General features: G+C 50.8%; 7 protein-coding genes across 7 annotated transcripts; 5 read left to right on the forward strand and 2 right to left on the reverse strand.

Annotated features, from left to right (window-relative positions):
- Positions 1-274: 274 nt before the first annotated feature.
- Positions 275-1,498, forward strand: BDW74DRAFT_172599 (uncharacterized protein; the record flags this gene model as incomplete). The annotated part of the gene is made up of 4 exons (XM_073727580.1): positions 275-803; positions 880-927; positions 988-1,080; positions 1,149-1,498. 4 exons carry the CDS (start codon positions 275-277, stop codon positions 1,496-1,498), a joined length of 1,020 nt encoding a protein of 339 aa, XP_073589867.1.
- Positions 1,499-2,165: 667 nt separating this feature from the next.
- BDW74DRAFT_172600 (glutathione S-transferase family protein) lies at positions 2,166-3,233 on the reverse strand (the record flags this gene model as incomplete). The annotated part of the gene is made up of 5 exons (XM_073727581.1): positions 2,166-2,380; positions 2,456-2,623; positions 2,693-2,750; positions 2,852-3,076; positions 3,138-3,233. 5 exons carry the CDS (start codon positions 3,231-3,233, stop codon positions 2,166-2,168), a joined length of 762 nt encoding a protein of 253 aa, XP_073589868.1.
- Positions 3,234-5,342: 2,109 nt separating this feature from the next.
- On the forward strand, positions 5,343-5,742 carry BDW74DRAFT_172602 (uncharacterized protein; the record flags this gene model as incomplete). The annotated part of the gene is made up of 2 exons (XM_073727582.1): positions 5,343-5,630; positions 5,704-5,742. 2 exons carry the CDS (start codon positions 5,343-5,345, stop codon positions 5,740-5,742), a joined length of 327 nt encoding a protein of 108 aa, XP_073589869.1.
- Positions 5,743-8,267: 2,525 nt separating this feature from the next.
- Positions 8,268-9,297, forward strand: BDW74DRAFT_172604 (uncharacterized protein; the record flags this gene model as incomplete). Its single annotated transcript, XM_073727583.1, has 2 exons — positions 8,268-8,580; positions 8,915-9,297. 2 exons carry the CDS (start codon positions 8,268-8,270, stop codon positions 9,295-9,297), a joined length of 696 nt encoding a protein of 231 aa, XP_073589870.1.
- A 1,811-nt stretch (positions 9,298-11,108) lies between these two features.
- On the reverse strand, positions 11,109-11,576 carry BDW74DRAFT_172607 (uncharacterized protein; the record flags this gene model as incomplete). The annotated part of the gene is made up of 1 exon (XM_073727584.1): positions 11,109-11,576. One exon carries the CDS (start codon positions 11,574-11,576, stop codon positions 11,109-11,111), a length of 468 nt encoding a protein of 155 aa, XP_073589871.1.
- Positions 11,577-18,737: 7,161 nt separating this feature from the next.
- Positions 18,738-19,807, forward strand: BDW74DRAFT_172609 (uncharacterized protein; the record flags this gene model as incomplete). Its single annotated transcript, XM_073727585.1, has 2 exons — positions 18,738-19,068; positions 19,515-19,807. The coding sequence occupies 2 exons, from the start codon at positions 18,738-18,740 to the stop codon at positions 19,805-19,807; spliced, it is 624 nt and encodes a 207-aa protein (XP_073589872.1).
- Positions 19,808-21,379: 1,572 nt separating this feature from the next.
- Positions 21,380-22,973, forward strand: BDW74DRAFT_172610 (uncharacterized protein; the record flags this gene model as incomplete). The annotated part of the gene is made up of 3 exons (XM_073727586.1): positions 21,380-21,670; positions 21,739-21,795; positions 22,560-22,973. 3 exons carry the CDS (start codon positions 21,380-21,382, stop codon positions 22,971-22,973), a joined length of 762 nt encoding a protein of 253 aa, XP_073589873.1.
- Positions 22,974-23,728: the final 755 nt, after the last annotated feature.

The following is a 23,728-nucleotide window of genomic DNA, read 5'->3' on the forward strand; positions in this document are numbered from 1 at the left end:
CCCTCCGAGTTAGTAATCTCCATGCCCCTGATATAGCGATCATGATTGGGTACCTAAGGTGCCCTGGCCTCAAGCTAAGTATACGGGACCTTATCTACTCCAACTACATCATAGTTGGCATGAATCTCAAGCCCAAAAGGATCAGACCACAGGATCTGACAAATACCGCTGCATTTTCACCCCTTATATAGCTTCTTCCAATTTATACAGGTCAACTTACCGCTCTCAAGGTTGTCATTTTGCAATTAGACATTCCCAGTATCCAAATACGAAAATGTCGTCCATTGCCTCTCAAGTCCCCATTATAGGCGTTGTCGGCGCCACAGGAAACCAAGGCAGCGGCGTGATCCGCGCTCTGCTTGCCTCCACCACTCCAGACGGCGGTCTCTGGCACGTTCGCGGTATAACACGCGATCCAAATTCAAACAATGCACAGAGATTCCTTGCCGACAACCAAACGCCCGACCAGCGCCTCTCTCTCGTCCCCGGCGATGTATACGACCAGTCTTCCATGACATCCGCGTTCGCAGGCGCGTACGGCGTATTCGCAATGACATCCGAGCGAAACGCAGGCCGGATCCTGGAGAATGAACAAGAAATGAAGCACGAGGTTGAGGCAGGAAGGAATATGGTTCTTGCTGCGGAGGCTTGTGGTGTGAAGCATTTTGTCTTCAGCAGTTTGCCGGATATGCAGAAGGCGACTGGGGGACGGTATACGCATCTTTATCATATGGATAATAAGTTTGAGGTCGAGAGGTTTGCCCGCGAGAGGATTGAGGGGAGGTTGACGTGTCTTATTCCTGGTTTGTCATAATCAGCCTTCAAATCGTCGGGGTATTTGGTTTGGATGTGTTTACTGACAGTGGGCTCTGTGGGTAGGGTTCTTTTATCCGAATTTGGCTTGGCCGCAGTATACCGATCGCGGATGTGGGTTCAACTTGAGATACCTACCTTGAAGCTTACTGATTTGGCAATTCAATCCTATAGCCGATGAGGTCGTTCGATTCCGTATCCCCATTCCAAGTGATCAGGTAGCACAGTGGACTGATCCGGTTTATGACATGGGCGAATTTGCAGCAAGTAAGCTATTCTATCCGAACTCCACAGTTCCTCCACATATGACGGGAAATTATTGACTTATTGTGCAGAAGTATTCCGCCTCGGCATCGAGGCAACCCGGGCAAAGACATACCTCGTTCTCAGCTCCCGAGTCACACCCAACGAGATGGTCCAGACATTCACAAAAGTCACCGGGATCCCCGCTATCCACGACCCGATTTCTCCAGAGAGATTCGGTGAGTTGACGGCGCCTTTTGTCGGGCCGGCTTTCGAGCGAGATGCCACGGAGATGATGCAGTGGGCTGCTGAGGCACCGGCAAATAAAATTTGTTATGGCGCTTTCCCTGAGGATTGGGATACGTCGTTTGAGGAGTTGGGGTTAAAGGCTTCGTCTTTTGAGGAGTGGCTTGTCCGCAGTGCGTGGAGGGGGCCGGAGTGATTGATGCAATTGGACTATGATAATCGAATATGAAATGAAGCCTAGGGTAGCAGAATTATAGTTTCGTATCGGATCACTTTTGATGTCGCGTGCTACTGGTATAATGCATATCTGATGACTTTGCATTAGGCAAATGCTCAATACTGACATCTGATAAGACAGTGCAAGGTTCACTTGATAGCAATAGTACTTATGTATGATATTTCTGTCCACTCTCAAAGCTAAAGCTGTAAGGGTTGGAACAATGAAAGAGTTTAGCAATATTATTTCAAATTCATTGGAAAATCTTTCGCAGTTGTTAAGATGATACTAGTTCCAACATGTGTTGCAAAGACCTTAGAACAATTGTCCACGATGATCAAGGGACAAATCAATGAAAAGCATTGTCAAGTAAGTGCCATTGCTTTTTTGCTATAATCAATATCAACAGATCCTTCTTGGTTTACATTCATAAGATATGGTAATATGAGAGCTAACTGATAACATCCTCACATATTAGAAATCCATGATCTCCAATGGCAATATTTAGAGATAGCGGAGGACTATAGTACCCGACCAAGAAGCAGAAGGTGATAAGTATATGTTTTCGTGAACGATTAGCTGTGACTTGGTTGCAAATGCACACATTTAGTTCTTTACGAAGCCACAGACTGGAACAATGTAGCAATCAAGCCTCCGCATCCCTCTTCATACCCTCCTGAATCCACCCTCCAGCAGCCCGACCCCTCGCATTCAACTCCTCATCAGAAAGCTTATTGAGCTCCAGATACACATGCGGCTGGGGCGCATTCCTCCCCTCCTCAAAGCCAGGTCTCTTCAGTAGCTCGTAAAGCCATCTCTGCACGTGCGGGAACTCGTCGATGCTGGATAGCCCGCTGTATTCTGTGGTGCCAGCGTCAGCGCTCCGCTCTTATCCTAGGATCTAACCGTGTAAAGTGGACGGGGAAGGAAACACACTGTAAGCAGCAACCCAGTTCCACAGCGCAATATCGGCAACTGTGACGCGGTCACCGACCACATAGCCGGATTTGCTTTTGGCAAGATGGGTGTCGAGGACGCGGTATAGACGGCGGGTTTCGTTTACGTAGCGGCTGATGGCGTAGGAGTGTTTCTCTGGTGCCATTCCTAACCAAAGTCAGTTAGGCAAACGTTCCATGACAGGGCATATGTGCCATCCGGGCTTAAGTGTCATACTAGCGAAATGGTTCGCTTGGCCTTGCATGGGCCCAACTCCGCTCATCTGCCACATCAGCTACAAAAGAAATCTTGTCAGCCATACTCAGTCCAAGGACCTTGAATAATCTTCCTCGGACCCAGGCGCCACGAAGGCAAAGTGGGAGATGGAGTACTAACCCAATTAATTGTCTCCCAGTACTCCGGCGAGTCATAAGGATACGACACCTTGTGGTCCTTGTCATACCGGGCCACAAGATACAGCAGCATACTGCCGCTCTCGAAGAGGGTAATCTTGTTCCCGTTCTCGTCTTCATCGACGAGAGCAGGAATACGGCCGTTGGGATTGATTTCGAGGAACCACGGCTCCTTTTGTTCGTGCTTGAAGAGGTTGATGTGGACGAGCTTCATGGACGTCAGTTCGTAATGCCTCGGAAGAGAAGAGTAAGAAGATGGGGAGCTGTACCTTGTATTCAAGCCCAAGCTCGGCGAGCAAGATGGTGGGCTTCAGGCCGTTCGGGGTGCCCTCGGTGTAGAGGGTGATGTTGGTTTTGATTCCCATGGTTTTGGTATGGTACCGGTAGAGATCGAGATGCTTTCAATTTGAAGAGAGACGATTAGTCTGCGATGGGAATGGAAAGGCAATAGAGGCTCCCAAGAGCTTTATATAGACGGGAATTGTCTCGTTCTTGCTGTATTATGCTGATGGATATCTTTATTTGGTCTCATAACTCTCCGCTGCTTACGGACCCCGGTCGGCTTCCGCGGGTCTCTGATAATTTGTAATTGAGAGACCTATGGCCGCAAAATGAGACTGATCGAAGAAGATCGGCTGACGCTCGTAGTGCTCATTACAAACAAGGATGTCAGCGGAGTTGCTTTGTATGTTTTGCCCAGGGTGGTTGTATAAGCAAGATCAGTTTTTGTAAGCACAAGTTCCGTCGGAATCGGAACAGGAACCCTAAATCTGCATCAAATCATGCTCGCAGGAATGTTAGCAAGGCTCCTACCTGTAAACTATACCATAGAGGAAAGGCTCTATTCAAAGCATGAGGCTTGCGAAGGTCTTTCAGATTCAATATTACACGGGCGCATACACCGGTTGCTGACTTTGTACCCTAACAACAAGAAGCCCTGAAAAACCTCTAGACCACTTGACCAGCCACCCTTACTGTTAGGGCATTCCCCACACCATGGTATGTGTGTTGGCCACACACCCTGGAGATTACTGGCGAACCATTCGAAACAACCTTTGAAATCTAAATCTTTGAATATTAGTTTTGTAATGCTTCATTAACCCCCATCAATTTAGGTATGCATGAAGCTCACAGCATTTAACCTATTTATACAGGTGGCATCTATAGCTCAACAGATGCTGGGTGCCATTAATCGTATCAGTTACCTTACTAACTAGTGTACCGTAAAAAGCATTGATAGGTAGGATACTTTGAGGAGGTTGGTCGCAAACCACCATAATTCCCCCAAACAGATCTATCCCCGAGCATGAAATCGTCACCGCGATGTAATGATGTGTAAACCCGTGCCACTGTCCCACTGTCCTACCACCACCATCCACATGAATATGTAATGTACATGTAGTAGAGAACCACCTCTGAGCCGGCTGATTAGTGTAGTTGTTCTGGCCGCGTAGTATCAATTATATCACAGACCACAACATTTGCCCCCAGGCGCAGAGGTTTAGCGATATAGGGTAACATATAAATACATCTATTAAATCATTACCACCTAAACTGTTTCTAGACCCCAAATTCCCGTTACTCCTCCTTCCACTCCCGTATATCCGCACTCCCCTTGCGAAAGACATTAGACAGCCGATACGCGAATGCCGGCGCGGACGCATCACCCCCATCACCCGCATTGTCATTGTCTCCATCTTTAGACCTAGTGCTGGAATCCGAATCCATGCTGCTGCGGGATTTGTGGCCATGACCAGCATCTGACGTTTGCCGACCAGTTTGCCTAATTTCCCCGGTCATCGTAAAGAGTGGTCTATCGACTGTAATCGAGCCGCCTTCGCTGTCCTGTCTTGTGCCTTGCCGGCCGCCAGGGCCGCCATGCTGCAGTGTGGCCAGTTGGTCGATTATCGAGCGGTGGTCTTCGGAGATGCTGTTTTGGGGTGTGCGTGGGGTATAGTCGCGCCCGTACATTATGCTTCGTGGGTCTTGGAAAATAGTTCTGTTTATGGTGAGAAAGGAGAATTATGTATTTCTCATCTCTAATGCATTGGGTGCGTGCTGGCCTATATATGGTACCATATTATCCATGTTTGCGACCATCCTACGTGGGCAGTCAGCCGACAGGGAAGGAGATCCACCAAGCATTTCGAAGCCCCAAGGCCAGAGACTCTAGACCTTGAGGCGGCTTCGAATCCACGGGGTAGTCTGCGGTAGATGTGGGTATAGGCCTAATCAAAGTACAAGCCAAAGGAGCTGAGCCCCCATGATGTCTCAAGACATGGTAGACACCCCCTGACATCACGCTTACCTATCTGCGGCGTATCCACATCTATCGCCATCGCTCGCGTAAAACAGACCCGCAAATCGTGTACTCCAGGTGGGATTGACATAAAAGACAATCGATTCTATTTCTTATCAAAAATCATCCTAATCGTCGGATCCTTTGCTACGACTGACTCCCCATAATTTTTAACATGTCAGACTTCCCCGCAAACACAGCCTACATGCATGAGTACGACGCTCTGCATCTCCACCCGATGCACCTTCAGCAGAACAATGCCTGGATGTTACAGAACAGAAAAGCGGCGGACAACGCTGGTGCGACTGATAATTCCAGAAATCATGGTCAATACGACGTTGAATCTCAGCCTGGTCCAGGAGCCTCTGCATTTAATCAGGATGAGGTTGAGAAAGAGTTGGATTTTGATTTTGATGATGTGAATACCGGGGAGGCGGATGAGCTTGAGAGTACTTCTAACAAGGTATAGCAAGTGTATTTTTGAGTTCCGTTCAATGTACCATACTACAATTGCCTTATTCCACGAATATGAATAGAACATGCTGTTGTCAACATACAAGTATCATACGTATTAGGCTACATACACAGCCTGGCTCCGGAAGCCTGTCATTGGAACCGAAGCATTTGGCTACACTATACAGCAGAAAGATTTACAGGTAGGTTGGACTCACGAGGCCATAGAGAATTATGTCAAGACACGATGGGGATTGAAATTATCTTGAGCTTCATCCTTTTGACATCAGGATTACTTTGCTGACTGGTGAACGGACTACACCCGAGGCCACGACCGATCGTCTGCCTCAAAGAGTACTGTCCCATCTCACCTCAGTCTTTCCGTCCTATATATCAAGTCCTGTCATACTTTCATGGTTATACTCCTCCTGAATCCCGTCGACTCATACACCCCCATTCCCTCTAACACAACACACCCCAAAATGAACAACCCCAACCCAACGCACCATAGAGACTTTGCTTTCTTTGTAGCTAGCACTGTATAAGATACCGTACAGCTCGTTCATGAACTCCTGATGAAAGGGATGTGCCAGAATCTTATGATGGTTTGGCTTCGGCTATAAAAAGCAAGCGCAATAGGTTGTATTCCCATGAGGTGGATATTCAATCGACACTTTGTCCATGAAATACGGGCTCAAGCCAGAACATGCAGCCGCCAGTGGGACCATCACCTTGGAGATGTGCACGGACGCTTTCGCAGACAGGAACGGAGCCATGGTACGAACAGTCTCGCACAACATCGGACATGGCATGACGTGACATTGATGGGACATTAGACGCAGCGTCATTTTGCCGGTCACTAACTTCTTTATGGTCGAAGAGCTGGAGCGCCACCTGGGCACATGATCAAGCAAGCCATGCCCGCGAACCGCAGCTCGAGAAATGCATCGGTATGGAGCTATATCCCGACTCTTTCCATCTAGGAATTACGGTAGAGACCCCTACAAAGATTAACCATATGCCTTAGCTGGGCTGGGAACTTTATCGGGTACCAACTCCAGCTACTCATCCTCATACGGGTGACCTTGGGAACATCGTAGGTAGGTATAACTAACAACGCAGTCAAGGACGCTTATAGAACGTGCTACAGTGCTAGAAGGCCCAATTGCCGAGTAGAGCAAGCTAATTACGGCAATGATAAGTTGCAATGGGCCTCCGGAGAAGACGATCATGGAGGATAATGCCACAGTGAGCTTCATGACTCCTGATGGAACTCTGGCGGTCCCCCTTCCCTGAACATAAACATAACGCTTGCATAAGATGAATATATATTTAGTATAGTATATCGTAGGCCTACGGCAGTGTCTATCTTCTCTGTGTAGAGTTCCATGAACTAGCACTGATATTGATGATTAAAGCGCGGGCCTGCGCTGGACTTTGCGCCGTCTTGTTCACTGTGAATTAATGGCACTACTTACATGCATATTGGAAACCTGAAAGTCCCAATGACATCCATAAGCTTGGGGAAAACCTTATATTGCATCAGCCCTCCACGGCCGTATGGCTGGAACTTCCTTGCGGGAAGCTCTTACCTAGGTAGCTGATGGCCCGCGGTTGATGTCCCAAGCCAAACGAGGCCACAAAAGGTGTCAGACAACAATGTAGAAGGTTGCGCTTGACATCATGATGAACAATACCATATCTAGTGGTCGGCGTCAATGCTCGAGGTCGCCGCCCAGCCCATCTGAACTTCTCCAAGGCCCACCTCCACCTTTCTCACCTATACCTCCTCATCTTACGTCCCGATTAGCCTGAGCCAGCTGCCACCCGCGAATTTCGGCAATCGACACGTCATAATTACTCACTGATCTCACATCCCGAAACGAAAAGACCAGCGTGACGACCATGCCTCCCGCGGGCCCCTACACGCCAACAAGAGAGGAAATCGAGCGGCACATGATCGAGCAACCGAACTGCCCCATTTGCTCTCGAGGACACTGGGCGACGCTAAACACCGCTCATCCCAGTCCCAGTAGTCATCGCACCGTTTCCAAAACCGCGAGTGGTGGTTATTCGGACAATCCCCAACCCCAGCCCCAGACCGGCTCAGGCAATCCTAGCGGTAGAGACGCTCCGGGTGCGAACGGTGTCGAACTACGAACGTCACCAGCCAGAGCCGCGAAACAGAACCAAGATATGTACAGGACGTGCTGTAATGTAATGAAGAAGGACTTGGAGCAAGGAAGCCTTCGATGGCCTCCGGGGAAGATGCTTGAGCAGTTGTTTTGGTATATGGCGTGTATCCCGTATGACCCGACCTAGGAATGACCCGCCTGCGCACTTTACTCCGTAGTGGAACTACTATGATGTGGTAGAGTGCCTGGTCAGGCAAGATCCCGTCCTAGACCTCCACTGCAAAGGTGGTCGTGTTGGACTGTTGCCATAGTTAGTGGGCTGGGGCATTGCTCCATGTGCTGCCTGACATCAGGGAATCGTCAATCGAAGATCAAGCGCAACGAGGCCAGAAGCTGCAGTACTTGACACTACGCTCATATTGTATCTTGTGCTTTCTGTTCCCGTATATCAAAGCCCTGCTTCACGCACCCTTAAGACAGCCCTTGCAAAAAGAATAAGCACGTTATCCACGATGTCTGCCAAACCGTATAAGGCGACCAATGACTACAAAGCCTACTACTTTCCCGACAGTTCTGTCAAAGAACGGGGTGTGATAGGGGATGCCGACGCCGACGCCGATTTCGACGAGATGCAGCCTCAGAATCTTGACTTTTTGGATGATACAGACGATCTAAACGACTCGAGTCGTGCTGGGAATCCTGCTGCAGCTGAACCCGGAGGTACCAACCCACGGAAATTAGATGTGCTAGAGCCAGGAGGGTATACGGTCAATGGTGTTGAGGACGAAGGGCAGCTGTACAGTTCTGGGAGGGATGGTGATGTTTGTTAGTCCTCAAATGTATTGTACTCCAGCGAGAAGTACTTCCGTCTAAACATTCAAAGACTGATTTGAGAGCTCTAACGTAGACGATGGCATATGGTGCGTCTGGGGAACAACCCTCCATCCAAGGCGGTTGGGGTTCCACCACAATGTCATGATTGTCCGTCCACGTCAAGCCATTGACATCACGACTAGGTCAACCGCCACCTCAAGAACAAACATACAAAGAAATTAATCTCTTATATCATCGAATCTCCCACAAGAAAGGACATTCCTCCAAACTGTTGTGTTCGAACCCTTGCCACCTACCAACCTACTGAACCAAATCCTTCTACCAGCCACAACCTCGAAATCCCATTCATCATCCCATCAAACCGCCTGCAGTACAAACCCAAGCTTTAACCACCCACCACCCAAACTGGCAAACAGACGCCCCAAAATGCCCGGCGACGATCTATACGCGCACAAAGACTCCGTGCAGAAGCCGCTTCCCGAGCTATACCGATCGAACAAGCAGAAGAATACGGATGCCGACGTCGACGCCGACGACGATCTACATAAGAGCTTGGACATGGATCCTGACTCGTCTATGAAACGCAAGGCTGGACTTGGTGCGCGGACGCGTGGGATGGATGTCGATGACGAGGGAGATCTGGAGCCGGGGCCGGACGGGTATAGCTTTACGGGGGTGGAGGATGAGGGGGAGCAATTGAATTCGTGATGCGGAGTTTTGCCTCTTGTGTATATTGAACTAGCTATGTTGGGTATAATTGAGTCTAGCATGTTCTTGGGTCAGTCGAGAATGAATATCGGCTTAAACACTACATATTCTGAGCAGTGTTCCGTAAAGGATGGCAATCTTCCAACTATACAACTATACATATATTGTACGGTCAGCAAGTTGCAGGCCTTCCGCATGCAGAGATCGAAAGAGAGAGCGGAATATCGGATGCGAACGATACCATAGATAGGTAGACTTCTTGACATCAGCGATACCCAGCCCGCCACAATAGAGCTGTCTGCATACTCGCAGACACAATCTAGAATATCTCACGTATGTTCATGTGCAATTGAATTCGCCTTATTCTAAGTCTCAGCGAACTCTTCGCCCAATCTTGATTCGCTTTTCTAGTCCTGTCAGTTGCTCGAACATTTCCTCTCAGCATCGAAACTCATTGACCATTGTACTTTCCTGTCTTGATCACAATGAACATAACCCCCGCCACAAAACAAGCCCTCCACGCCGACGAATGGCAGCAAAAGGACAGCGCCATCGGCGGCTCGAACAACAGTCAGAGCCTGAGACCCGAGGCAGAGGCCGACGTCGACGAACCTCCCACATCATCATTTGAGATGGAAAGCGCAGAGCTACAACCTAACGGCCGAGGAAATCATGCTATGGAGGTGGAAGATGAAGGTGCTGGACTCCCTGGGCCCGAGCAGTATGCGATGACGGGTGCTGTCGAGCCTGGTGATGATATGGGGGGTAGTGGCGTGGAGATTGATTCGGATGACCTGTGATGTAGATGACCTTAGGAACTTGGAGCTCTCTTTTGGATATCTAACATATACGAAAAACAAAACTTCTATATTTGTCAAGGACACCTGGACTGTTCTATATGTGACGAGTTTACGGGAGATAGTAGCAAGCTATGCCCACTACAGTGGGGAGATGATTCCGCAGTTGAAATGGAGGGATAGCTAAGCCATGGAAAGCTGCTACAATTAGGTAGCCATGGGTATAACGTACCCATGGTCCTTGACATCAGGGCTAGGTCAGCCGCCACAAGGCGCCAAGGACTTTACGAATGCACGCACTAAAGCACCCTCGAGTGTCCATACGAGCTTTAATCCCTTTCAATAAATCCATACTTACATATCCAAGCTGCTTTCCTCGAAGCGGACATACAATTCACTATCACCAATCCAAAATACATACAACCCTAACCCTTTTCTATCCAAATATCTTCAAAGCCTACAAAATGTCCACCCACGACCGCCCACACTACTCCATGTCATCCGATGAACGCCAGCACATCCTCTCAGACAACCAAGCCGCCATCGACGGCAACAACCTCCAGAACCAGATCGCCGCTGAGCGCATGCAGAGCTGGAATCAGGCGCAGGGCATCTCGCGCCGACTGGACAGAGAAGAGATTCAGGAGGCGGATACTGGCACTGGACGTGTTGGGATTGCAAGTAATGAGGATATGGACGAAGACGATCAGAGAGCCAGTGGGGATTTTAGTGATACTCTGTAGCTACAACCATGTCGCAGAAAGTTTTGTGTCAGACAGCTTTATGTCAGCTTAGGCCTCGAACAGAGATGGAATTGGGGTCTGCTTTCAAATGTTCCTTTCTCTACGTAAGAATGCTTAGACGATTGTGCCAATCGTATCAGCAAAGGTGAATCGAAAAAAAAATATATTTGGAAAGATTTACATCGATCAAGGTGTGTATCTGTCACAAGATGACACGCGAAAACCATCAACAAAAACAAAATAGATGTGGGAATTACAAGAAGACAAGTAATTATATAAAATATTCATCGATATAACACCCATTAACGCCGTCGACCCGATCGATCTTCGTCGGAATCTTTCTCGCGAGTCTCCTTGGGCCGATGCCTAGAGCCATGCGTCCCAGAACGGGAGCGATCATGCTCTTCCAAGCGCCCATCTCTATAGTCATTCTGGTAATGCAGGGGCTGCTGAGATGCCTGGTTATTTGGATGGTCGTGCCTGGAGTAGGAGTGAGAATCGATTGGTTGCCGTCGGCGTTCACGTTCACAATCTCGCTCTCGATTGCCCCTGTCTTGCCCATGCTCAGAGTGGCTGACCTGATGGGAGCTCTTGCGGTCACTTCGGGCTTGAGCTCGCTCGTTTGCATCGCGCTCAGCAGTACGGACGTTCTCTGCCACCGTCTCCGGCATCGCTGCAGGACGAGGTTGCGACTCATACTCATCTCGTGGTCTCGAGGGTGTATCCCGTTCGGAAGCATGCCGGCGCTCAGCCCTTAACTCGGGTTTTACCGCAGGATGGGATTCATGCATAGTCCGTGCTCTTGAAGACGAATCCTGTTCCGAAGAATGACGGTGCTCAGGCTCAGGTCTTGATTCCGCCCTTCCAACAGGAGGGGGTGCATGGTCTCCTCGGGATCGCTCTTTGGGTGTCCTTTACGGCGTACGAGAGTTCCCAGAACTTCATTGTCCGAGAGATGTCTCTGCTGGACGGGACTGGGAGCTCGTTTGGGAACGGGTATCCTGCAGGTGATGCCGTTGATCGCGTACCCCGTGTGTAGGCGGCGCGCTCAAAGGCGACAGCTTTTCTTCGACCTCACCCATCAGCTTGTCCTGCTTTGCGCGGTGCTTTTCCATCTGACGCGATTCCTTGTACTTGTTGTCTTTGGTTGGGACGTCTCTGGCACGGCTACTGTCACTATGATCTTTGGAGCGGGGTTCTTTGCGCCTGTCGCCTTTGGATAGAAGCGAGTGGTCCCTGGTGCGGGTGTCGGTAGTCCGGTGGTCTTTCGGGCGGTCATGCTCCAGTTGATTATCCCTCCGCCCTTGATCTATGCGTGGAGCATCCTGAGGCTGTACATTCACCGTCTTCTCTTCTCTGGAAACGATTTGTCGGCGGTGATCACCATTTGAAGGCGTATCTCTGGGCCGGACAACGACGGGCTGCTCGTCTCTATGAAAGTCACCCTGTCGATCCTCCTTCGGCTGCCCATCTCTAGAACGGTCATCTTGTCGGCGTGCTTCTGCAGGGGGTGCACCAGTAGCCGCAGTGCTGTCATCCCATTTCTGATCCTCTCGATAACTGTCATTTCTAGCCCGGTCGGTTGGTTGTACTGGCCTGCGATCATCGCGAGATCGCTCAGCCGGGTGTATCGAGTGGGGAGCTGTCACGGGGGTATTGGGAGGTGCATTATCCTTAGCTGAACGGCTAGCATCCTTATGACGTTCATCCCTGGACCGTTCAGTGGGATGTCCTGATCTTGTCCGACCTACCTCTGACGCAAGTTTTGATGCGAGGGCTTTCTCCCGAGCAGCTTGACTCGCCTCACTGGCGGCTCTCACCATCCTTGATCTTGACAGCGACGAGGCAGGCCTGCTGGGCTCAGAATGCTCGGGGGGAAAGCCGGTCACCGTGGAAGGCCCTGGTTTTGAATTTGAAGGAGAGGCACCGCTGTGCTCAGAACGCCGCGGAACACGTTGTGTTGGCATCTGCGAAGGGGTGCCTGCAGAGGCGAGTGCTTGGAATCCATCAATACGGTTGGCAACTGTGGATGCCCGAGAGCTCGATCGTGAGGAATTGCTGGGACGTTCGGGGTTCTGCGTGTCGGGCTGCACCAGCTTGCGCTGCGGTATAGCTGCGCTAGTGAGTATTTTGTCTCTATTATCCGGGGCTAGATTGGGTTCTCGGGGTAAAGCGTTCGACCGTGACGACACGACGCTTTGATTGCGCTCGGATTTCGAAACATCAGATTGAACGGGTTTGCGTTCAGGTACAGAGGTCGCCGACGAAACAGGCTTTCTATTGTTCGCATCGTTTGCACGGTCGGAGTCTGTGGGCGTAGGCGTAGGCGATACTAGGGCGGGATACCGGGAATGTCGCTTTGGATCTTGCTGTTCAGGCTGTGACTGTACAGACCTGTGCTCCGGGATAGAGATGCGAGCATCCGCGCCGGCTTCAGCTTTGTCTTCGGCTGGACGGCCACGACCGGACTTTCTGGGGTGTGAGCTGCTTGAGAAGAGTGGTTCGTTGCGCTCAGATTTCGGATCGTCGACGTCCATCGAGGTCGCTTTATGATCAAGCCTAGAGGCACCTGCGGTCGCAGGGGCAGATACTTTGTTCTCATCTGCTAGGACCCCATTGCTGCTCGTCTCACCCTCCATGTGTCTAGAGTGCGACAAGGAGCGGTTGCTGCGTTTCAGTTCCGGCGTTTCAGTTTGAATCTGCTTTCGCTCTGGGACTATGGTAGCGTGGACAATTAGAGGTTCATCCGTGTTTCTCTCCGTACGGCTCACATCAACGCCGATGATACTAGGCTGCGACGACAAACGTGTGCTGCTTTCAACACGGGAAGCAGGAGGGGGCATATTCCCTCGCTCAGACGCCGGAGAAGCAGGAATACGCGCTGTATCACCGGAGGCCTTCCTCATCTTCGAAGGCGACAACATGTCCTGCGACAAACGGAACTGAGAATTTCGTGGACTCGGTAGTACCTCCTTGCGTTGCACAGACGGCGTGGGCGAGAGGGGGCTGTTCCCAGCATCACCCCAGGGTGTGCGAGGAGACTGGCACTCGGGGTTCCGTTTGCCGGCCGGCGGGTGAGTATTGGTGATTCGGCCGATACAGGTCGGGTTTCTTGAAGGGGGCGCTTAAAAATGTGTTTGCGAGCTCCCAAACTGATGGCTTACGTGCTATTGCTGGTGACGCTGGACTACTTACTTGCTTTTGCGCTGGTGGGCGGAAACCTTCCCCTGGTTGTGGCTCTTGTTGGGATGGGGGTGCGGATGATTTTCGTGCCCACAGTTTGGGAGTTTCTGCGACCTTTGGTTCGGGCGCAGGAGTTGAAGCCAAGACTGGCTTAGTTGGTACAGACGCAGGTGTCGCAGCGGTTCTCAAAACTGGTGCTGTTGTTGACTCATGGTTAAGATTCGCTGTTGGCTTTGGTGTAGCCGAGGCTGGCGACTTTGCTGCTAGCTGTGCCCCGTTAGACGACACAAGCAGTGCCTTCGTCAGGTTGACCGCCGCAGATGAGGTTTGCGTTGGATGCGAGACTTTTAACTGCTCCTGCCTTTCCTTTGCAGCTGCAGGTGTGCCCGTTTTTGACGTAGCTGGATGGGAAGCTCCTTCCAATTTCTGATTTGGACCAAACCCCAGACCCTGTTCGGGCTTTGGTTTTGACGTGGAATCAAGAGCAGCCGTGGGTTTCGTGGCCGAGAACTGTGCTTGATGCGACGTTGGTGCCGAGTCAGCATTATCTTCGGGAGCTGACTCTCCGCCAATGACGGATGTTGGCTTTTCTGCTGAAGAGGCAAGTGTATTCGGAAGTTGTTCTGGATTTGCTACCGAGGTAGAAGTTGGTTTGGATGCTCGTGATGGAGCCGGACCGGGGGCTGGCGTGGCTGGAGGGGTTGTATCTCGAGCAGGAGAAGGCGTTGGATTCGGTATTGCGTCTGGAACTGCCTTTTGCGGCTGTTGTGCTGGTAGCTTTGACACTGCCGTTGGTGCTGCAGCTGGTTTTGAAAACCCTGAGGCAGGACCAGGAGCAGGCTCTAGTACCGCAGATGATATTGCTGACTTCGGCTGCTCTACCGGTGGCTTTCGCACTGGATCAAGGGCAGGGCTAGGGGATACCCTTCGGTCTTCATTCAATCTCGCCGTCTGCTGTTTCTGTACTGGTTGATTTGGCACTGGCTCTGACGATTCAGCTAATTTAGCAACTGACGCAGCGGCTAGGGCAGGAGTGAAAGTTGTCTCGGGGGAGACGGCCGTCGAAGAACCTGTAGCCGGACTTGGGGTTGATGGTGCCACCGGAGGAGGTGACGTCTCATCCTTTGACGCCGAGGATGGTGAAGGACCTGCCTTAGGAGCTGTGGCTAATTCCTCCTCTCTGAGTGAGGCCGGAATCTCCGTCGGTAATGGTACGGGAGCTGGGGCTGAAGTCGGCGTTGGATCTTGTTTTGGCACCAAGGACGGCCGAAGACCCCCCTTCGAACTGTGAGGCTCAGTTATTGAAGCCGAGACCGGACCCTCTGTTTTCTCTGAAATGGGATCTTGAGTCGACGTGGGCTCTGCTTTCAATTCGGAGGACGGGGAAGGACCCGTCTGGGCTTTCGGTGCGGGAGTCGGTTCTGTCTTCAGATCTAGGGTCGGAGACTGAGTTGACTCAGACTCAGGAGCTGGACCTGGAGATGAAGTCGGCCCTGTAGCTGGGTTGGCTTTTGGAGCAGTCGTTGAAGAAAAGATTGGAGTTGGACCTGGTACTGTTGACGGGGGCGTTATCAACTCCGGCTTCCACGTAGAAGGTGGCTGATCTGTTAGATATTCCTTAAATGGGGAAGGAGCAACCGGAACTCCTACTGCAGTTGCTTCAGTAGAGGTCTGATCCTCACTCGTACTGCTGCTCGTTGTACTGATCGTACTCGTCGTCGTAGTGCGGGTGTGGTCGTCACTGGAACTCTCCAGGTTGCTCGTCGTGTCGCTGCCGCTGCCGCTCGCTGAACTCGTCCGCAATATCTCCTTCACTTGGGTCTTGTAATCGAGAACTATTAGCCATAAGCTTTTGCTTTGTCAGTAGGGGATGGATCACTTACCTGGAATATCTTGGACATCAGTATCATTTGGTTCCCTGTGTAGGGCCCCGGCAACCTTCTCGGACAACATTGCGACGACATTTGCGCCACCGGCTGCGTTGAAAATCCGACCTAGTAGTTTTGCGATCTTGCCGCTGAGTAGAACTGCCAGGAGTATCATGATGCCCTTTGTGCCGTTCTCCTTCCCCACGGCGCTGTTGAGTAGTGTATAGACCAGCCCGGCATCGTAGAATAGCCCGAGGAATACGGGGTAGCTCGTGAAGTAGAGGCATGTCGTGTAGAGGCATCCACCAGTATGCGACAACCAAGGTACATTGCCTTCGCCCGTTAGTGCGTCCTCAGGGTCACCCGGAGTGTCCGCAAGGTGGTCTAGAATATTAACAGAGTGGTCGGTGTCCAGATCCGCATCGGCAAAGGTAAACGGGTTCTTAAACAGCTCAGCAAAGCTGAAATTCACCGGAATTGCCGCCTTAATACTGACCCATCCACTGCATATCCAAATCCAAACAGCCGGGCGAATCACAATGAGTACATTGCGAATTGTAATGAGTGTTTTCCATTGCTTGACAACAACATTCTTGCAAGACGCGTACAGCCCACAGAAATAAGACGACCACCGCCCCCAAACCCTCCCCGTCTCAGTGGTGCACGTATCCCCAACACCCTTGAGGATCTTCGTCGTCTTCCGAATGGAAGAACCCCCAAACGGACGCGTTGTTTGAAGCACCGCATCCTGTGTATACTGGAAGCGAACCGTATACCCAGCATTTACGGTCGAGCGGGTAATAAAATCCTCCTGGGAATTAAATGGCCGGAGAAGTAAGCGGATGAGACTATTCTTCTTATACGTCTCCCGGAATTTCAAATCCGTGTTGATATCCGAGAGGAACGCACAGGTATGGCTCGCGAGTCCGCCGACGAACACGGCGCCCGAGAGCGCAGTGCTAGCGCGGATCTCAAAATTCTGGCGCTCTAGATAGATCGCTCCGAGGAAATTGCAAATACTTCGGAATACGGAGTCAGATTCTTTGCGCCGGACGCTCTTCATTCCACCGACCACTCCGACGGTCTTATCTTCGAAGGGTGCAAGTAGGGACGGGAGGAATTTTACGGAGGGCCAAGAGACGTGCTCGTCTAACAGGACTGTTATCTTTGTGCCGATGGATCGGAGGACGTTTGACATCTCGGAGCGCTTGTTGGATGCATTGATGGTCCTGATGGAGATATTTATTTTCGTAAAACGAGGATGTATGAATTTCAGAGCGCGGTTCGTGGCTTGTGCGGCGTCTGGGCCGATGGGGACGACAATTAGAGCGCCGGGCTCGTTGGCGAGGCAGGATGTCAGGCAGTGTCTGAAGTCCGGATCTTCGGCGTCAGTGCAGGTCGTTGGGAGTATGACGGTGCAGTCTAACGGGCGGACGGTCGGGTTCTCGGGTGTAGACGTTGGCTTATAGAAAAACCAAAATGCGACCAGGTTAACAAGAACACGAACATATCGGATAGCAAAGAAGACAAGGAAGATAGTCCCCATCCGATCATCGAAAAAGCTCTTCGGTTTCCGCTCGGTAAACGGGAGGGAGTAGTAGAGATAATCGAACCAGGATGTCGATTCGTGTGCGAGTAGTGGACCGAGCATGCTCATGAACGATGCGGCGACCTGAGTTATAGCGGGGATGACGTCGCCCCAACGGTCTATACTGGGCCACTCAATCCACCAGAACCATTGCGATGTCCAGGAGATCATTGAGCTGGTGTAGGCGGATGCGGTGCCCATGTGCTCGTCAAAGCTGGCTTTTGCGGGGGTGTAGTATGGCGAGACGTAGGGTTCTAGCTTGTTCGAGACGGGGTCGATGAGCCAGGAGAGGTAGGGAGAGGTGAGGGCGAAGGGGACCAGGATCGCCATGAAGATGTCGGAGAACATGGTTGCGTATGGTGAATATCAAGTTTCTTTTAGCGATGAGATGCTTGTTGCTATGTTGAAATGTCAAGTTGGCTTTAGCGTTGGCGTAGGTGTCGCTAGAAGAGCAAAGTGCGAAAATGGGAGGAAATGCCCCGCACGATGAGCGGCCATCGTCGTCTATTTATAAATGGGAATAGACCTTCATTGTTCTGCGCCTGGTGTGGACTTTCTTTGTGTAGACCATTGTTGACAGCGGGGACGAAGACAAAGCCCTAACTTTTGACCTGTACCACAACTAAAGAAGCAAAGGCCGGCCACACAACATCGAAATGACTTCTTTGATGGTTCAAACATCAAAAGAACCCAAAATATCACTCAAAGTATCCTCAAATCTATCTCCGCGAGCGATTGTTGTAAGAAATATAGAGTTATACATAACTAGGTAAGTTAAGCATCAAGGATACCCACCGAGCTGCAACCTCTAGGGGCTACAGCAAGTGGAATGCGAAAAATAGGAAGTATACAATAGGACGCGGGAGAGTTCATAATTGCTGAGGTAGCTTGCAAACTTCGCAAGAAGCAGGATAAACCAGTTCTAATCTGGTGAGATCGCGCCCGACAGTAAGCTTCGTGTACATACGAAGTTATTCGCAATCCAGGAATAGCCAGGATACAAATTCACCCAAAGGCAAGCAACGTTCTACCCGCGGCACCTATCCAATGGTTCGTTATACGCAGGATCGGATGATCCATGTAGCAGATGACGGTGACATCAGCCCTAGGTCAAACCATCCGCCACGCGGGCCATGCGGAACCGCTAAAAATGGATATACCAGCTGGACGCTTCTTGAGTGTCGCGCTTGCAACTAGATAGCAGATTATAGTTTCTGCTTCACTTGTATAGAGCAATCGCATTTCAATCTCTCATCTTGCAATGTCGGGCTACACGCACCAAACGCAATCATCCAACAAAGACACGGAATACATGTCCGTGCAAGGACACTCGAACATTGGCTCTGCCAACGCACATCATGCATCAGCATCCGACAGAATGAAAGACCTGCAGAGTCCCGTCAACGCGACTCACCCCACAGACTCGAGTCTACGGCCTGGTCCCGGCGTTGGTGGTGGAACGGGAACTCAGGCGCCTCCTAACTCAGCGCAGAGTCAGGATACGCTTAGTGCATTTATCGTTCAATGTCCTGAAGATAGCGGGGTGAATATGGAGTATAATTCGTCGGCGGATTATGTTTTGAATTTGGAGAGTAAGAGAGGGAGCGGGTTAGGGCCGGGGGATTCGGGGGGATTGCATTATCATGATATCTAGATGAAAATCGTCGCAGCTACTACAACAGTTTCACTTCTTTATGATTTATCTGGTTTCCAATTGAAAGCGATATGCTTAAGAGTGGTCTCGATACTAAGCTCCTTGTGATTCCAGACACTCAAACCCAATCCAGGTTTATGGCTGGATAGCGGAACGGGACCACGTCCTTCTGACATCAAGGGGAAACGGACCGCCACTATTAGTAGAGTCTAGAGCTCTCATGACACAAGCTGAGGCAAAATATCAGATATAAGATATAATCAACCTCTGCTTTTCGCTCCTATTTGTAGAACATTGTCAATGTACACTATATTTGACTACTCCCATCCACGTCGATAAGCTCTACACCTTGCATTCGTTTGAACCGACATTCCGCACATCTAGGGCTCATGTTCCTTCCATTCATCCCGACCACCAAAATGCGCCAGTTCACCAACGCACCCGGCTACCAACGGCTCGAGGTAGCCAATCCCGAGCAGGCAGATCCAGATACCGACAGTCTGCAAGACAGAATATCCTCCGAGCACGTGAACCCGCGTGCTTCCGCGTCGTTGGACAACAATGATGCGGGCGTAAGTGGCGCCAGTCGACATGACACTTACGCGGCCGGTCTTGAGGGACCGTATATGGATGAGGATGCACCTATGGGTCCGGCGAACATGGGGGGCGGGAGTTAATGGAGGTAAGAGGGAGTACGATTTTGGGAGTGAGGATTTTGATGATCTTTAGTTCACACAACAGCTTAAATATGTCGGATTGGCGTTTGAATGCATTGATGCCAATGGATGGTACTCTGGTTATTTTTAGTGGGGTGTATGGCCCGCGGCGTTTTAGAATGTCCGCCAGATAGCAAGAAAGTTGGCTATGATCCTGTCTGTATTTCTCACCAATGGACGCATACTTAGCAGTATCCGACCAAGAACCTGCGACTGTGTTCCACCTGTACGGCTTGTCCATCTATCACATACAGTAAAGAATCCTGGTACATGCCTGGGCCATTGCCACTCCCTCTCAACCGAATGGGTGAGGACTGCTGTTCTGGATTCAGTGCCAACGAGCAAGTAGGTAGATACTAAAAGCCTGGAGAGGCCAGCATCCGGCGCATCCGGGACTAGGTATCGACCCCTTGGCAGACGGCGGAAACCTGGAAGAAGAATCCACTGTGTTCTTGGCTGGGGGCCAAAAACTCTTGTCTCGACACACAGCCAGTCGTTTGCTGTGATCGCTACGGTTCTTTTCTGCAGTGTTTTAATTCGGCTAGTTTGAACGATCTGAAGTTGTCAACGTGATGGTTCGCGCTCCACCGTAGCCAACATCCATAGCCCGTGTGCAACTATTTTGACAAGCAAAGTATTGATGAGCTCTTCAATGGTCAAGATCAAAATGGACGAAGAACCATTGCATATAGAGCACTAGACGCAATCGCGTGGGTTTTCCACTCGTCTGGGTCGTTGACCGCATCGCACGTTCGATGAACCAAGGTTGTAGACCTCGGGACACCTTTAGGGTTACTGTACCTGCCTTCAAGGGCCCCGATGGCAATCCTTTACGCCCTTGAGTGGTCATGACTTTCATATTCCTGGGCTGTTCCTCTACCACGCGTCGATCAGCGCCATGAGGGAATATACATGACCAATAAGTATCGAATACCGCCAACCCCGCGGGAACCGACATCGTATGCGCTACTCTCGGGGCTGCAATAGCTGTGTGGAACCCTTTAGTCATGAGATCAAGAGAAAACAGGCCGCAGGGTTTGCATGACTCGAAGCCATGAAGCATGGCTTGATTGGCCATGGCTCCTATGCGGAGATCCGGGGAGGAACGCACGTTCAGCTGCGATTCGTCAATATGGCGCCTGAGAGTAACCTTAATATATTCGCGAGTCATGCATAACTACACAAGTCCAACGCACAACTCTATACAGAGTCCCTGCAGCCAAGATGCCCAGACGCTGCGGAGTCGTGGGGGCCGAAGTAGTTACTCTCTCTTCAACCGCAAGAAGATAGAGAATTCAGGGTTCTACACACTCGACAGAACGCCCATGACGTATGCCACGGTATTGGAATAGTCCATCATCTCCAAAGGGTCCAAGTCAAAGCTGTCCGCAAGCTGTGATGCCATCCCAAGCTCCCACGACGACAACTATAAATACGAGCAAGAAGCACGCCTTGCTACCCCTAGCCATCACACTCAAACTCCTATTATCTCCTCCACCCACTCAATCGTTCGTAGACAACCTCCCCTTCAAAATGAAGCTCTCCATCCTGATCGGCGCTGTTGTCCTTACCGCTCCAGTTCTCGCCCAACTCCGCCCGCCCATCCAATTCCCCGGTCTGGGAGAATGCCCGGACGAGTGCATCTCCATCCGCATCCCCACTTCCGGTGCCCTGATGGCGTGTTGCGGTACGGCCGAAGGTTGCGTTGACTGCAGTCCCGACTGCACCGCCTCGTGCGCCAGCGGGCGGTACGGATCTTGTGTCTCCCTCGGTGATACAGAGACGACTTGCACCACTGGCTGTGAGGAGCTCTGCCAGAGTGAGGTGAGTACTTCTAGAAGAAGTCCGTGATCAGTATCAGCATAAAAGTACTAATGATGCTTGCCCGACAGGACTACGTGCTCTGCAATGTTGGTGGGTCTCCGCTGGAGCCGAAGCCCGAGGGCTGTGTAAGTTGCCCCGAGGACGAGACGTAGCTACAATGTTCCGTCAGCTAACTTTGTGAGCAGCCTTAGATGGAATTGGATGATGGGCCCTGGTGGTCAGACGTCTCTGGTCTGAACGTTGCACGAGATAGAACTAGGGCGGGATCTTGATCTGGTTCCAGCCTTCAATACGCGGCCTTCCACGCCCAATGATACTTGCTGCAATGTTGGCGCTTGGATGCTACCAAGGCTCGAGATTACAGGCTTACCTGAGGACTATGCTTGAATTAGCCTATGATTACTGTGCTTAGTCGCGTTGCGTTGCTTTGAATATGTCAATAGGATTCAGACCTGCCTATCGAAGCATCCATCCAGTATCTATAGTAGCTCCTGGTGTAGACCGGCCCCTTAAATATACCGTGTTCCTTGTGCAAGATAGGAAAACAAGAAGACAGATCATTAAATATCATCCACACCCAGAGAAGAATAACATACGGCACCCACCGCAGACAAAACACGACGTAAACATACTATATGCTCATGTAGCCAGAACCTATATCGAGTAGAAGCAGGAACCGCACATTGCAGTGGCCCACTAGATTGGTTGCTACCCCGGGCCCCGATTGCTCGTTACCGGGGTCCGGAGGGTTTGACATCAGGGTTCAATCACCCCACTGCCGCCACTAAAACATCCCAATACAAAGAAGGCCACGCGGGTCAAGTATCATCTATTTTCTATCGTGTTATAACTTCCACTGGTTTTGATTTTTACCAATATTCTCAAAAAGCTTCAACATCCACTTAATCAATCGACGAGTTTCACCACAACCACAAGGCAACCCTCCCAAAACACCAGAAACCGCAACCCCGGCTACCACCGCCTCGACGTCACAAACCTCAAGCAAGCCGACATGAGCCCCGACAGCCTGAAAGACCAAATCACCGCCGAGAAAGACGTCCGGCAGACGCAGACGCAGAACACAGCCGACTTCCTACACGGCGCCCTGCTGGGAAACCCAAATACGTTCCCCGAGGTCAGTGGGCAGCAGCCGATGTCTTCGCTTCGGACGAATGTCTCTGGAAGCAGGATGAATCGTGACAAGGGTTCTGGATATGAGCAGGATGATGGTGATGAGGATGTGGATGCGGGTGGACAAAAGGGGGGATATGAATTTGGGAGTCGGGAGTATGATGACCTTTAGGTAGTTGTTTATCTGAACGTTAAGTTATGGTCTTGGTGCAGGGAAAGCTCGCTGTCCAGGTAGAAAATATATGTAAATGGTGGATACTCTACAACCGTGTACGCTGGGGCTCTTTTTCAGAGCCAAAGAGATTCTCGTATTTCATTAAAGTAGCATACTATGGTAACATCCGCATCTTCTTACAGAACGCCAGTCAGTTGCGGTTCCATCTTTTTACATCATAGTTCCGTCGTGCGCCACCAACATCACGCGCCAGGACCACATGGCAGTTGTCATGTATATAAGAGCAGTCAGTAGAACGTTCACGTCCATCAAACTCTAAATCGACTCCTTTGGCCTTTCTCCAAAACAGTTTATATAACCTTGAACATTTGAAAGCAAACACAATGTCCGGCTTCGACAGCAGAGGCTCCTTCCAAGCCCCAGCAAGCCATCCCGCAAATCCAGCCTCTCACGATCCCGTCGACAGACCAGCGACACAGCCAACCGGCCCTGGGCAACCCTATCGACGGCCAATGGTGAGACGGTTCGACGATACAGACGTCAATCAGCCCGACATGAATATCGACTATGGGCCTCTGCAGGAGACGGCATTATCAGACGGGGCTTCGGCTGCTGAAATTGAAATTAGATCCGACGCCAATGTCTCAAGTCATGCCAGTCGGCGGCCTGGGGCGTGGGCTGGGGAGGGCAGGGATGTGGATGAGGATTGGGATGAGGAACCGTGGATGGACGATGGCATGAGTGTTGGGGGT

The sequence above is a fragment of the Aspergillus multicolor genome (assembly GCF_047715735.1).
Source record: "Aspergillus multicolor strain CBS 133.54 unplaced genomic scaffold BDW74scaffold_1, whole genome shotgun sequence".
NCBI classification, from domain to species: domain Eukaryota; kingdom Fungi; phylum Ascomycota; class Eurotiomycetes; order Eurotiales; family Aspergillaceae; genus Aspergillus; species Aspergillus multicolor.